Source organism: Equus asinus, chromosome 22, assembly GCF_041296235.1.
Source record: "Equus asinus isolate D_3611 breed Donkey chromosome 22, EquAss-T2T_v2, whole genome shotgun sequence".
Lineage (NCBI taxonomy): Eukaryota > Metazoa > Chordata > Mammalia > Perissodactyla > Equidae > Equus > Equus asinus.
Genome location: NC_091811.1, coordinates 51528013 through 51541851, shown reverse-complemented (window position 1 = coordinate 51541851; position 13839 = coordinate 51528013). Strand labels below are relative to the sequence as shown.

At 51.9% G+C, this 13839-nt stretch overlaps 2 protein-coding genes across 7 annotated transcripts in view; one reads left to right on the top strand and one right to left on the bottom strand.

Moving 5' to 3' along the window:
• The window catches only part of PRPF40B (pre-mRNA processing factor 40 homolog B), a 58484-nt gene extending 53680 nt beyond the window's left edge, over positions 1-4804 (bottom strand). The window contains exon 1 of one of the 2 annotated variants that reach the window (XM_070495167.1): positions 4606-4804. The gene's annotated coding sequence lies outside the window, so the exon portion shown is untranslated. The remainder of the gene's footprint in view (positions 1-4605) is intronic. The other variant, XM_070495169.1, reaches the window with a different exon arrangement.
• MCRS1 (microspherule protein 1) lies at positions 203-13704 on the top strand. 5 transcript variants are annotated; one of them, XM_014862917.3, is made up of 15 exons: positions 4546-4682; positions 5883-6002; positions 6520-6658; positions 7025-7163; positions 7785-7943; positions 8095-8204; positions 9162-9270; positions 9564-9702; positions 11605-11680; positions 12052-12080; positions 12198-12290; positions 12448-12530; positions 12708-12795; positions 13022-13149; positions 13267-13704. In XM_014862917.3, exons 2-15 carry the CDS (start codon positions 5993-5995, stop codon positions 13351-13353), a joined length of 1389 nt encoding a protein of 462 aa, XP_014718403.1. In that variant the 5' UTR covers positions 4546-4682; positions 5883-5992; the 3' UTR covers positions 13354-13704. The 5 variants fall into 5 exon arrangements, with proteins under 5 accessions (XP_014718404.2, XP_014718403.1, XP_070351272.1 ...); XM_070495171.1 differs by having other exon boundaries at positions 5883-6335; XM_044755973.2 differs by lacking the exon at positions 4546-4682 and adding an exon at positions 4848-5065.
• Positions 13705-13839: the final 135 nt, after the last annotated feature.

Sequence of the window (13839 nt, the reverse complement as noted above, 5' to 3'; positions counted from 1 at the left end):
TTTTGCTCTGCAGAAATTATAGATTTTTACATTGACAGAATTTGTCTTTTTTTTCATGCTTTGGGAAATTTTGAGCTATTCTGAAAAATACTTTCTCCACCATGACATTAAAAATTTATGGTTTTATTCTTTTACATTTATTTAAACCCAATTGATTCATATGGATTTATTTTGGCATAAGTACTAAAGTAGAGACACCATATTATTTTTTTTCAGGTGGCTACACAATTGTCTCAATACAACTTATTGTATAATCTATCTTTTCCCAACTGACAGACAATGCCATCTTTATCATATACTAACATTTTAAATGTCTTGGGTCTATTTCTGGACTCTCTAGTTTGTTCTCTTGATAAAATTGCCCAGGCATATGATAGTGTCCCTTGGATTTTACTATTTTAATTATTGTAGCTTTTAATGGTTTAATATCTGGTAGAACTATTCCCCTCCCTTAACCTTTTCCAGAATGTTCATGGCTATTCTTGATGCAAAAATTTGCATACGAACTTTATATTCAGGTTATGTAGTCTGTTGGTATTTTTATTAGATTGCATTAAATTTATAGATTAATTTATGGAGAGCTGACATCTTTATGATAGTGAGTCTTTCTACCTAAAAGTAGAGTATACTTTTCCATTTATTCAAGTCTCCTTTCGTGTCCTTTGATAGCACTTTAGTTTTAGGCACCTAAACGTAGCACATTCATTGTTAAGATTACTCTTGGTTAGTTTACTTTGTTGTTACTCTTGTAAATGGGACATTTTATTCTCCTATACTTTCTTTTTTTTTTTTTTAAAGATTCTATTTTTTTCCTTTTTCTCCCCAAAGCCCCCAAGTACATAGTTGTATATTCTTCATTGTGGGTCCCTCTAGTTGTGGCATGTGGGACGCTGCCTCAGCATGGTTTGATGAGCAGTGCCATGTCTGTGCCCAGGATTCGAACCAACGAAACACTGGGCCGCCTGCAGCGGAACGCACAAACTTAACCACTCGGCCACTCATTGTTTTCTTTCCTAATTAAGTAGGCTAGAACTTCCAAAGCAATGTTAAATAAAAATAGTCACAGGGGCCATCCTGGTGGAATACCTAACTTTAATGGGAGTAATTTAGGTTTCTTCATCAAGTGTGATTCTGGCTTTTGGACTGAGATGTGTAAATTTTGTCATGTTAAAGAAGTTGGATGTTTCATAAAGTTTGTCTGTGATTCTCTCCTCTAGGTTTCAGTCTGTGTCTGAGACTCTTCCTTTGCAGATGGTTTCTCTTCCCTTAGAGAAAAAAAACTGTGCAGATATCAATTAGAGCATATGTTGACTTAAAAAGCATTGTGAATCCAAAGGTAACTCTGTACTGGTCAATAGCTTTATCAAACTTGCCTTCCTAAGAAGGTATAGTTGAGCCAACAGCAGATAGATCGTCCTCTGACTGGGTGGCCAGAAGGTAACAGCCTTAGGTGAGAGGGGCATTGGTCCTGCTCTAGTGGACAGGAGTGGGGAGGGGCTGTGCTATCAAAGTCTGGGTCCTAGACTCTGACTCAGACCCCTGGCAGGAGATACTGAGACCCAAGCCCTAAGAACAGTACCAACAGCTAACATTTTTTGGACACTTGTAATATACTACCTCTGTGTCTAGGTATTGAGTGATTTACTCCTCAGAACCATCCTATGATATGAATACTGTTATTTCCCCACAGAAGATGAAACTAAGGCAAAGAAATGTAACTTGCTTACAGTCACGAGCTGGTAGGTAATATTGCTGAGGTTTAAAATCAGGCAGTTTGACTCCACAGCCTGTCTTCTCAACCACCAGGCTCCAACTCCTCAGAAGGAGCCTGGGGCCCTAAGCAGCTGAGCAAAGATCCAGGAGAGATCATGAACATGGCCTCCATTGTAAGCCACATCTATCCCAGGAAAGAGTGCTGGCCTAGGAAAGACTATTCTGGAGCCAGGGACCCCCAAGGCTGGATGATTAGTGCCATTGTCTGCTTTTTTACCCACACTCTTCTTTCTTTTTGTTCCTTTGCTGGCTCCTCCTCTACCTTACCTTAAAGGTTAGAGTGCCCCAGGCATTGGTTTTGACCTTCCTCATTCTCTACCTACACTCTCTCCCTAGGCATTAACATCCAGATCTTCATGATAATGATTCTCTAATCACGACAGTGATCTCCAGGCCAGGCTTCTTCCCTGTGTCCCCCTCTCTACTTCTGTACAAAGTTTAGCTCCCATACAAACCTGCTCCTCCCACAGACTTCTACTTTTCAGTAAGTTTAACTCTTACTCAAAAAATATTAAGCACCTACTATAGCAGTGAACAAAACAAAAACCACTGCCTTCATAGAGCTTACATTCTAAGGTTAGAGGATATAAAATAAACAAAAAAATAAGCAAATTACATCATACTTTAGAAGTGAGGGCTACGGAGAAAAACAAAGCAGTGAAGGGGTAGACTGTGCAGGGGATGGGGACTGAAATTTTTAAAAGGGCCAGTGAGAGAAGCAGGAAATGAGGTCAGAGGGCTAACAGGAGCTAGACTATGAGCTTTTATTCCTAGGAAGATGGAGGCTTGTGAACCTATTATTCCATTTTCATTCCATTCCATTCTATAGGAATACCCTAGCTGCTGTGAAGAAACTGGAAGAGGGGCAGTAAAGATGAATGCTGAGAGCCCAGTTAGGAAGCTCTTGGAATAGTCCAGGTGAGAGATGATGGATCCAGGGGATCTGGATCTGGATCAGGAGACAGTGGAGGAGCTGGGCAGATAGGGCCAGATTCTGGATATATTTTAAAGGGGGGGGGGGGGGGGAGTCTAGCATCCACTGAGTTTCTTAGGCCAAAATTCTAGGCCTCGTCCGTGATTCTTCCCTTTCCCTTATATCCCATATCCAATCCATCAGCAAGTCTTTGTGGTTCTACCTCCAACATACACATCAAAGTCACCGTTTCTGTCCATCTCTACTGCCCCCACAACCCAGCTAAACCACCTGCGTTTACCTCTCGCCTGGATTGTTGCAACAGCTTCTTATCTGATCTCTCTGCTTCCTCTTTTGCCATCTACAATCCGTTCTCCACAAGCAGCCAGAGAGATCATTTTAAGAATTAAATCATATCACAAGAAGGATGCCTTTGCTTGTAATCCTTGAAGAGTTTTCCAACATATTAAGAATGAAAGCCAAAATCCATACCATGAACTGCAAGGGCTAATGTGATCTGCTCCTAAAGACCTCTCTATTCTCATCTCTTTTCCTCTTTTTCTTGATCACTCTGCTTCAGCCACGCTGGACTCCTTCCTGTTCCTCAAACTCACCAAACTCTTTTCTGCTTTGGAGCTATGCTGTTCTCTCTGACTAGGTCATCTTACCCCAGCTCTTTGCACGACTGATCCCTTATCAACTGTCAAATCTCAGCTCAACTGTCACCTCCTTAGTGACCTCCCTGATAACTTTCACCTAGTATAGCTACTATGCTATATCTAACATAGTCCACCGCACCTTGTATCAGAAAATTCGCAATCTTTCAGGGGAGATAAAACAGGTTAATACTCATCAAGCAAGATCACAGGACAGTAAATGAGGTGGGGACTCTTGAAGGAGAGGGCTATCATACACTGTCAGGGCCAGAAGGGCCAGCCTCCCCTCTGATACTTGAATCCCCTGGCAATGTCCAGGTGATGGACATGTGTTTGACATCTCCATTGAAAGGACTGCCATAGCTGCTGGACAGCTTCCGAATTGGATCTTCCTTATTCTGAGCTGCAGTATGTTTCTCTGGAGCTGCTACACTTTTGTGCCCCTCCAAGAAAACATAAAACCAATATAAACCGTCTTTTAGACGACAGTCTTTCTGGTTTCCCAGGGCAGCTCTCATACCCCTAAACTCACAACTTTTCCTATAGGCTTGTTCTCCCATTCGAAGATGCCTCCAGGACACTCCCCTCTGAAGGTGCTTCCATTGGTCTTCTCCCTTACCTCCTGGTACCTACAATTGCTTCCAGCAATCCAGGTGGGGTTGGGCTGACGGGACCAACTGGGCACCGCCCCTTCTCCCAGGGCCTCTACCTTCTAGGAATGCGGTCCACGACCCTCCATCGCTGCCTCATACATCATCCTCCCTGCCCCTTCTGTACGCCGCATCTCTCCGGCTAGGGCGAGCTCCTCAGCATCATTTCCCCGTCTCGTGCCTGGCACAGGACCTGACACAAAGTAGTTTCCCTAAAACCGCTGGTGGAATCAAACAAAGCATAACTTGTCCTGGGAAATATCAAAAGACTCCTTATACCTCGCGGGAATTAGGAAGCCGAAACCAAGTCTGCGGCCCGGCCTGCCCCTCCCAGCGTCGCCTCACCTCGCCTCGCTCCGTCTGGTCCCCCAGCCTCCCGCCCCAAGTCTCGCCTTTCCCTTTAATCGCTCCCTCCAACTGAGTAACCTCTCTGGGGCCTGTAAGCCCTGATGTTCCACTATATGCTGTCCCAATTAGGAAAGCCTTTAATTTTGGTTATTAGCAAAACGGCAACACCTTCTCTGCCATGGCCACGCCCCTTTGACTCAAGTTCTCCGGACGAACCGGAAGGGGTTGCGCAGCCCCTCGTTCCTAGACCCGGAAGTAGACATACCTCACGGAAGCCGGCTTTGGCCCTGCGGCTGCTGCTGTCGCCGCGGAGAAGTTGTTGGAGCTGGCAGCCTAGGAATGGTGAGACCTCGCGGTTCGCCTCTGAAGGTTCTGAGCAGCGTTGGGGGTGAAATGGAGTTTCCCAGAGTGCCGCCGGGGAGGAACCCCCCAAGGTTTGGGGCTCCGCCCCGGTAGCGCCCCGAAAATCTGCGCATGCGTGGACCGGACCGGGCCAGAATCTGGTCCGAGGTGTTACGCATGCGCAAAGGTGGCGTGCCGAAGGTGGGATGAGAATTGGCCTGGGGATTGGTCCCCCCTCGGGAGCCACCAGCCGGTGGGCATTAAGCCAAGGCTGCGAGAGCCTCGGGGTTCACTTGGCGCTTTGCTTTGAGATGCAGGGAGGACTTCATCGCCATTCCTGTCCCGAGCCCCTGAAACAGACCTGGACTAATCCCCCACCTTGGGTGTGCACTCGGGGGAGAAGGAGGGGCGGAGGGCCGGGGAAGGACGGGGGCGCAGACCCTATCTCAGTCGGCCCGAGGAAAGGGAGTCCCCGCCCTCTCCCCAGCTGTCTGGATACCCAGCCCTACGCTATGGAGCGGCGTGAGGAGCGCACCTGGGGGCAGGGCGGGAACGCTGCGCGGAGAGCTGCCCTGGGCCGAAGGGGCGGGACCCGACAGCGGCCGCCCCAGAGAGTCCCCAGTACCTGAGTTCTCTGGGGGTTAGGAGCAGGCCCCCCAGGGCAATTGGTATTCGCGCAGTTCCGAAACCACGTTTTTTAGCTTCCACGAAGTTCCACCCACTAAATCTTTGGCCAGAGCTGCAAGGGAAAAAAACAAATGAGATGGACTGGTTGGAGTTCTGTCTCCCTTTCCTCTCCCTGCTTTGGCCTGGGAGGGGGAGGGCGGTGCTGCTGAGCTGAGTGGGCAGCTAACGAAAAGAAAAAATGAGCTAAGAATCCCTTGCTTCTTGCTAGTTTATAGTCAAGGCTCTTAACCTAGTGGCAACTAGTAGAGTTAGAGTGGACCGTGAACCCCCTGAATTAGTTTATGTTTGTACATTTTTCTGGAGTCCATAGTTTTTATCATATTCTCAAAGATGTCTGTGACCTCCAAAAGGCCACTGGTTTATCACGGTCATATTGGCAGAATAGAGCCTTGTGTCTCTTCTCTTCGTGTCTTCCCTAGCTTATGGCACCCTGGGGGATCTGTTCCAGTATAAGGAGGTGAGGCTGGCCAGTTGGGAACCTGAGCCTCAGAGAGCCTCATTTCTCCTTTGCAGAATCTCCTCTCAGCCTCTAAGCTCACCTGGTCAGAATCCTTGGATGAGCCTGTGGGACCCTTCCTCCTAGCCCTGTGGTTTGGAACCAGTGGCTTTGGGACTGTAAGAGGATGGAAAAAGGTAGTATGAGGCCGGGCCGGCTCCCCAAGCGCTCAGGCGCCAAGCATCTGCTGATTCCACCCGGTGCCTGGCACATAATGTCTTTCGGTCCTGGCTGGGCATTGCCACCTCCCCCTGGGCCAACACCACTCACGTACCTCTCGGCAGAGGCCACAATTGACTGACTTGCTGTTGAGCTGCCCCTCTTTGGCATGGCTGCATTTTGATGGCAGAGGGAACAGTTATGCCCAGAGCCCCGTGTGTCGGCATCACCAGTCTGACCTGAGCACCATGTGCTGCACGACATGACGCGTGGCACCGGGAGAACTGCCCAGCGTGGAAGGTCTGGGCCAGGTCTGAGCCCAGATGGGATCTGGATGGCCAAGGAACTCCCACCTTAAAACGTCAAGTGTCAAGGAAGCAGGGGAGGGGCCAAGAAGGAAAGGGAAAGGGGGGCTGAGGAGGGGTCCCATGCACTGAGGCTCAAGGCTCTGCTAGGCACTTAGGAAGTCTGAGTTCACCACTTCTCTTTTTCTAGATTCTCAGGGGCTGCTAGATTCATCCCTGATGGCATCAGGCACTGCCAGCCGCTCAGAGGATGAGGAGTCACTGGCAGGGCAGAAGCGGGCCTCTTCCCAGGCCTTGGGCACCATCCCTAAACGGAGAAGCTCCTCCAGGTAGTAAGGTTTGGAGGGCCAGGGACTGGGCAGGGCCATCAGGTGCTGCATGCCTTCACCCCTGTTGGGAATGGCTGTCTGAGCCCCTCTGGGGCCTAAGGGTTGGCAGAGCCTTGTGCTTTTCCTGTCCCCGCCAGATCCCTGACTGAGGACAAGGGAGGGAGGTCTTAGGTCTTTGCTATGAAATCTTTGTGGTGCAATACCCTGTCGTTTCAGTGGGGTGGAGCCTAGCAGTTCCATACCCCATCCACTGAGCCAGAGCAGTTAGCATCCTGCCAGGAACCTGCTCTGTTTTGGAGGTTGGGTGGGTACGAGTGGGTACTGGGGAGGGGGCAAGGAATGCTCACTGGGTAGGACTCTCTACAGGTTCATCAAGAGGAAGAAGTTTGATGATGAGCTGGTGGAGAGCAGCCTGGCTAAGTCCTCTACCCGGGCCAAAGGGGCCAGTGGGGTGGAGCCAGGGCGCTGTTCAGGGAGTGAACCATCTTCCAGTGAGAAGAAGAAGGTGAGGGATTGGGAGATGAGGGGGGTGGAAGGGATGGGGTCCAGTGCCAGATTTTGTGTTTCCCCACCACCTTTGCCAGCTGGCAAGAGCCTGCAGAGGAGGCTTGTGAGAGGACCAGGCTGCCCCAGTCCCATCCTCAGATGCCTCCCTCCTGGGAGCACATCTCTCCCTGCTCCCCCTTTCTTGCTGCACCCCCCGCCCTGTCAGTGCATCCTGTATCACATTCTGTGTGGGAGGCATGGAGCGTGCATCTATTCTGGGAGCAGACAGCCTGTTCCCAGCATTGCTGGGTGTAAAAATAACCCCCAGGTGGCATTGCTCTGGCCCCAGACACTGTACCAGCAAGAGTGTTTTCCTGGTGTTCTCCCCACCCACCCTCCACTCTGGGGTTGGGAGTGCCACCAGCAAAGAGAAGACCCCATATGGTCCAGGACTATGTAGAAGTACTTTGGCGGGGGCTGGAAGGGGGAGGGGCAGGTATTAGAAAGCTGGGCTCCCTGCCTGTGCCACTTATTGTTGGGTGGGACTCGGGCTGCCACACAGCATGTAAAGCTCTGGGCCCAAAGCCCGAGCTGCCCTGATGCCAGCTTTGAACTCACTCTGTGCGTGTCTTCTGCTCAGGTGTCCAAGGCCCCCAGCACTCCTGTACCACCCAGCCCAGCCCCAGCTCCCGGACTCACCAAGCGTGTAAAGAAGAGCAAACAGCCACTTCAGGTGACCAAGGATTTGGGCCGCTGGAAGCCTGCAGATGACCTCCTACTCATCAATGCCGTGTTGCAGGTAGTGTTTTCCACCGCAGGTTTTGTGGTCCCCTTCCTCCCCCAGCCTCTAGTTCCCAGCCCCCCAGCTAACCCAGCAGCGCCCTGTGGGTCGCAAGGGAAGGGCTCTTTCCAGCTCTAAGGCCGAAGCAAACGTCTCTGGGGCCTTGCAGACCAACGACCTGACATCCGTCCACCTGGGCGTGAAGTTCAGCTGCCGCTTCACCCTTCGGGAAGTCCAGGAGCGCTGGTACGCCCTGCTCTACGATCCTGTCATCTCCAAGTGAGTAGGGCTGGCTTCAGCAGCGGGGAAGTACTGGGGACACCAGAAATTCGCTCCTGGCAAAGAGAGAGTTGTACAAGGGCCAGAGGAGGGGCCTAGGAGGCAGGGCCCCTGGGGCCTTGCATCCTCTGGGATGAAACCAAGACCAGCCAGGCTTCAGAGGGAAGCTTCTTCCTGCTGCCAACCCTTCTAGCCCTGGCTTGATGCCAGAGGCAAGGGGCTCTGGAAGCCAAGGAAGTAGCATGGGGGGAAACTGATGAGATGAGTGCTGGAAGCCCTGTCTGCACCATCATGTGCGTTGTGGTTTTGGGCAGGTCACCTCCCAACCTTTCCATACTGACCTCCCGCAGTTTCTTCCTCCATAACAAGAAGGGGCTGGAATAGAACACCAAGGCCTCTCCCATCTCCAACAGCCTGAGTTCCAAATAAACCCGTGCACGCATGCGAAACCCACACTTCCTCTTCAGTCATTCCATTTAACATCGTCTGAATTGGTTGGAAGCTTAGCACCCATCTATCCCACAGGCCCTAGCACTGCTTAATTTGTAGCCATGGCACTGATACAATAGGAAATGGGCAGGGCTCAGCTTGGGAAAGAGGAGGTGGTGGCCAGTGGCTAACAGGTGGCATCTTTTGCCAAGTCCGGGTGAAGGTCTTGGGGAGCGAGCAGCAGCTGGTCTTAGGATCTCCCTCAGGACTGGCCTCTAGCGGGCTATACCTTTGCGTCGTGGTCACGGGGTTGAACACTGCAACTTCAGTGTCCTGAATTGCTTATTCATGCTTTTGTCAAACCCATAAGGCTACAAGTTCCATGCTAAGCCTTGGGCTCTTCTTCTTGAGGGCCTGGCCTCTAGTTCTGCATCTCAGAGGCCTGCAGGCTTTGGGGAGGTAGGAATCCCAGATTCCCTGACACCCTCCCTTCAACCCTACCCTGACCTCTGTCTGCCCCTTGCCCAGGCTGGCCTGCCAGGCCATGAGACAGCTGCACCCAGAGGCCATTGCTGCCATCCAGAGCAAGGCCCTGTTTAGCAAGGCTGAGGAACAGCTGCTGAGCAAAGTGGGATCGGTAAGTCTGAGAGGTGGTCAGGTTGAGGGGCCGGGCAGGGTGGGAGCTGGACCACCTGGAAAACACTGATGTGGGGAGACCCCAGTGCCTGGAAACGTGCCTGTGCAGATGCATGTACCTCTGCAGGGGCCTTTGTGGACAAGGTCCTCAGGAAGAGCCAAGCCTGGCTCCCCAGGCGGCCATACCTATCAATTCTTCCTGCTCCCGGTGGGGACTTGGGCAGAGGTGAGGTGGTAAGACAGAGGCCAGAGTGAGAAAACCCAGACGCCTAGAGTATGCTTCTTGTCCTCCAGACCAGCCAGCCGACCCTGGAGACCTTCCAGGACCTGCTGCACAGACACCCCGATGCCTTCTACCTGGCCCGAACTGCCAAGGCTCTGCAGGCCCACTGGCAGCTCATGAAGCAGTATTACCTGCTGGAGGACCAGACAGGTAACTGGCCCCAGGAACTGGCAGAGTGGCTGGCACATGTGAGCGTGAAGTAGTCGGGCTCAGCTGCCCGCAAGTGCCGTGTAACGAATGCCTCTGTGACCCCCAGTGTCTTGTTCCCCTCTTTGCAGCAACAACCTCTTCCTTCCAGAGGGAGGGAGAGTAGTGGAATGGTCTTCGGCACCGTGTTAAGGGAGCCAAAACAGCCTGGAATCCTGAACAAGAAGTTCAGGCAGAGTTGTCTACCACTTCTTGTTTTTTGTTTTTTGACATATTTTGTCATTACATAAATAATACATTGATACATTCTTCATGAATAACATTCAGACATGAGCAGAATATGAACGTCCCCTTCACTGCGCACTTGCCCTGTGTCCCACCCTGGAGATGATGACTTTTTCTAAACCTTTCTGCCCCTTTCCTCTCTCCACCTTCCTTCTCGCTGCCTCTGCTCCCACCAGGCAGTCAGTCCTGTCAGGCTGCCTTTGGGCCATTCAGACATCCCCCTTGGGGCTTCACACCCAGTCTGTCTGTCTTTCTCCATCCCCAAGGGCCAGGATGCTCTATGTTTCCTCTTGTCCCTCACCAACAAAACTCTCACTCCTCTGGTGAAAAATAGCAGGAAAGCAGTCTGATTCAACTAAAGGGAACTCTTCAGGGACATTTGGGATTCAAGTCAGACTTTCATATGCAAGCACACTCTACTCTTATTCCCAAATATTGTTGCCCTTTGCCTTGCACATGGTTGTTTGCACTGTTCTGAAAATGAAGCTCAGCCGTGCCCTTCACCTTACTACCTGGTTCTTGCAGCTTCTAGTTCTTGAAAGATCTTCCTACAAAAGGATTTTAGGAAATCTTGTCAGAGAGAGGCCCCATCTTTCCTTCCCAAGGGTCTCTGAATTTGGGGCCCAGTGGGCAGCCCTCTTTATTCCTGCAGCTTCCAAGTCTCTGCTTCTTCCTCAGGCTCAGATGTCACTGAATGCCAGCCGCAGGAACAGACACTGGCTAAAGTTTACTTTTGCTGCTGTAGCTAGCTCCTTTGTCACTGTTTTGAAAGTCATTTTGTGTAAACTTGTTAACTTAAAGGTTTGATGTTTTGTTCCAGAGTCATCTTGTGTGGGAATTTGATTTCTCCTTTGCTGTTTAGAGCTAGGAGTCCCTGGGAACGGGGAGTGTACACTGCTTAGCTGTCAAGTCGGTTGAATATTAGATCCATGGGATTCCAGGCAGCCATGGTGGGGGGAGGGGGCTTGGTGGGGCTCCATTTTTCATTTCGAAAAAAATGAAACTAATTTCATGACCCATTAACATGACATGACCCGTAGTTTGAAAACACTGGCTTAAGCTGGGGCCGCTCTTCTCTGGCACATCCTTTCTGAGTGGGAACTGACCGGCAGGTGCTTCTCAGCCCCTTGCTGAGTGGCCGAAAATGTTCATGGCATGTGATGCAGTAGAAGGAGCATTTTGGGTTTGGAACCAGGAAAGCAGGGCTTGACTCCTGGCTCTGGCCTAAACTGGAGTCACGTGGTTGAACCCTCCCCCGTGTCTGTTCCCTCATCTCTAAAGTAGAGCTAACAGTAGTGCCTTCCCTGCTTGGTTCAAGGCTATGAAAGTTAGAGCCCTTTGCAGGCTGAAAAGCCCACACAAAAGGTCAACTTTAATTCCCTCTTTTTCTACAGCCATCTCTCCTCTTGGCTAACCCCTAGAATGCTTTGTGCCAAATTAGCATGTAGCCGCATCTGGCATACCCTCCGTTACCTGTGTCAGGTTAACTTTTGTTGATTTCAGCATGAAACTCTTCCCATGGGTTCAGTCTCTAGTTTGTCCTCTTACTTCAGTTGTCTGCCAGCAGCTTGGGGTTGAGTGGGAGCATCGGCACTGACCCTCTTTCTGTCCTTTGTTCAGTGCAGCCGCTGCCCAAGGGGGACCAAGTGCTGAACTTCTCTGACGCAGAGGACCTGATTGATGACAGTAAGCTCAAGTGAGTGGCAGGGACCACGGAAAGGAGCAGAAAGCTAAGTGTCTGCAGGGGGCAGAGCTCCCGGGGCTGCCCTGCCTTGCCTCTCCCGCTGCGGAGCATGTAGCCCAGCCTAGATTCAGCCTGTGCCCCAGTTGGAGCTGTTGGTGCCTGGTCTCCCTGCTGAGCACCTCCCCCGCCCTGCATTGTTCCTCACCCCTACCCCCACCCTAACCCCAGGGAAGGAGGCTAGGCCGAGGCCAGAGGAGCAGCCTGCTTGGCCACTTGGCTAACAGACTGAGGGATACCCTAGTGAGCCCAGTAGCACCTAATGGTGATGGTGGGTGAGCTGGAATGGTGAGGAGCCTGATTCATCTTCTCTTTTCGCCTGCCAGGGACATGCGAGATGAAGTCCTGGAACATGGTGAGTGTGCCCTGGTGGGGACAGTGAGGGGATGGAAGCTCCTGCTAGAACAGAGAGAACCAGTGTAAGGTGCTGGTGACCTTGGAATGTCCCTCCTTACATCCGCCCTCACCCCAGAGCTGACAGTGGCTGACCGGCGCCAGAAACGAGAGATTCGGCAGCTGGAACAGGAATTGCATAAGTGGCAGGTGCTAGTAGACAGCATCACAGGTGAGCAGGCCAGGGGACCTGTCGTTGCCTGGCTGGGTGCTTCCTTTTCCGAGCCCCTGACTCCTTTCCCTCAGTAGACCTTGCCCTGGCTCCCTGCCTTCCACCCTGTGACCCTAAGGGGTGGGCTCTTCCCCGACCTGAGCTGCTCCTCCCCCAGGCATGAGCTCTCCGGACTTCGACAACCAGACGCTGGCAGTGCTGCGGGGCCGCATGGTCCGGTACCTGATGCGCTCACGAGAGGTGAGGCAGGCCTGGCTGTCCCGTCCCCGCCCCCCGGTTCCTAGATTTCCCTCCTCCATCAGTCTTCCCCTCACTGCCCTTTCTGTGTCTGGTCCCTGACTTCTTATCTTTCCCTGGCCTGTGTGGACCTATCCTCCAGTCCTCAGGTCCCAGTCCTTACTTGCCCCATTTCCCCAGATCACCCTGGGCAGAGCAACTAAGGACAACCAGATTGATGTGGATCTGTCTCTGGAGGGTCCAGCCTGGAAGATCTCCCGGAAGCAAGGTACCAGCAGAAAGCAGTGAGGATCTCCATCCCGGTCTCTCGCTGCCCTCCAGCCCTGCGCTTGGTCTTGTGGGAACCCTCGTGGGCCAGCTGGGGCTGAGGACCTGGCATTTCAAGATCTCTAACTTAGGAATCCTGGGTGCCTTCTAGCCTATCCCCAGGAAGGAGAGGCTACATGGAGGCTTCTCCCATCCTGTCATCCCCCTTTGCCTCTGCATTCCCATAGGTGTCATCAAATTGAAAAACAACGGGGATTTCTTCATTGCCAATGAGGGCCGGCGGCCCATCTACATTGATGGACGACCTGTGCTATGTGGCTCCAAGTGGCGCCTCAGCAACAACTCTGTGGTGGAGGTGAGCTGGGAGGGAGGTGGAGAGGCCAAAATGAGATCTGGGGCCTAGTAAGCCAGTACGTGGGCCTGGCCCACAGTCCTGCCTCTGTCCTCAGCCACCCTTCTCTCCTGCCCACAGATTGCCAGCCTGAGATTTGTCTTCCTCATCAACCAGGACCTCATTGCCCTTATCCGGGCCGAGGCTGCCAAGATCACGCCACAGTGAGGAGTGGTGGCAGGACCATGGGCTCTCTCCAGCCTCAGTTTCCCCTGCCATTCCAGCCCTCTGGAGCTGGGAACTCAGGCTCCTGGAAAAACCAGAGTGGGCAGCAGGAGACCCAACTGCTGGCCCATTGATCTGAGCCTCTGCGGGAGGGTGGGGCTGGCCCTTGGGAAGTCCCTGAGGCTGGGACCCTCCGGCTTCCTTAGAGCCAGAGCCCCTCCCCCTCTCCTCTCTGCAGACCACCCTCCCCTCTTGCCCAGAGTCCCACCTTCACCCCATGTCTCCAGCTGATTAGCTTCAGATTTTCCCTTTATTATTTTTTTTTGTAAATAAAAAGCACTGAGTTCCAAAGTAGTTTCTTTTATTATTACTTTTTAATATAAAAAATGGAGGGACAGGGGCACATGCAGGGGATGGCAGAACCCTTCTCTAGACTCAGACCTCTGTCCCCCAGCCTGCAGAGGGAGATGAGGAGGTCAGAGGAGCAAG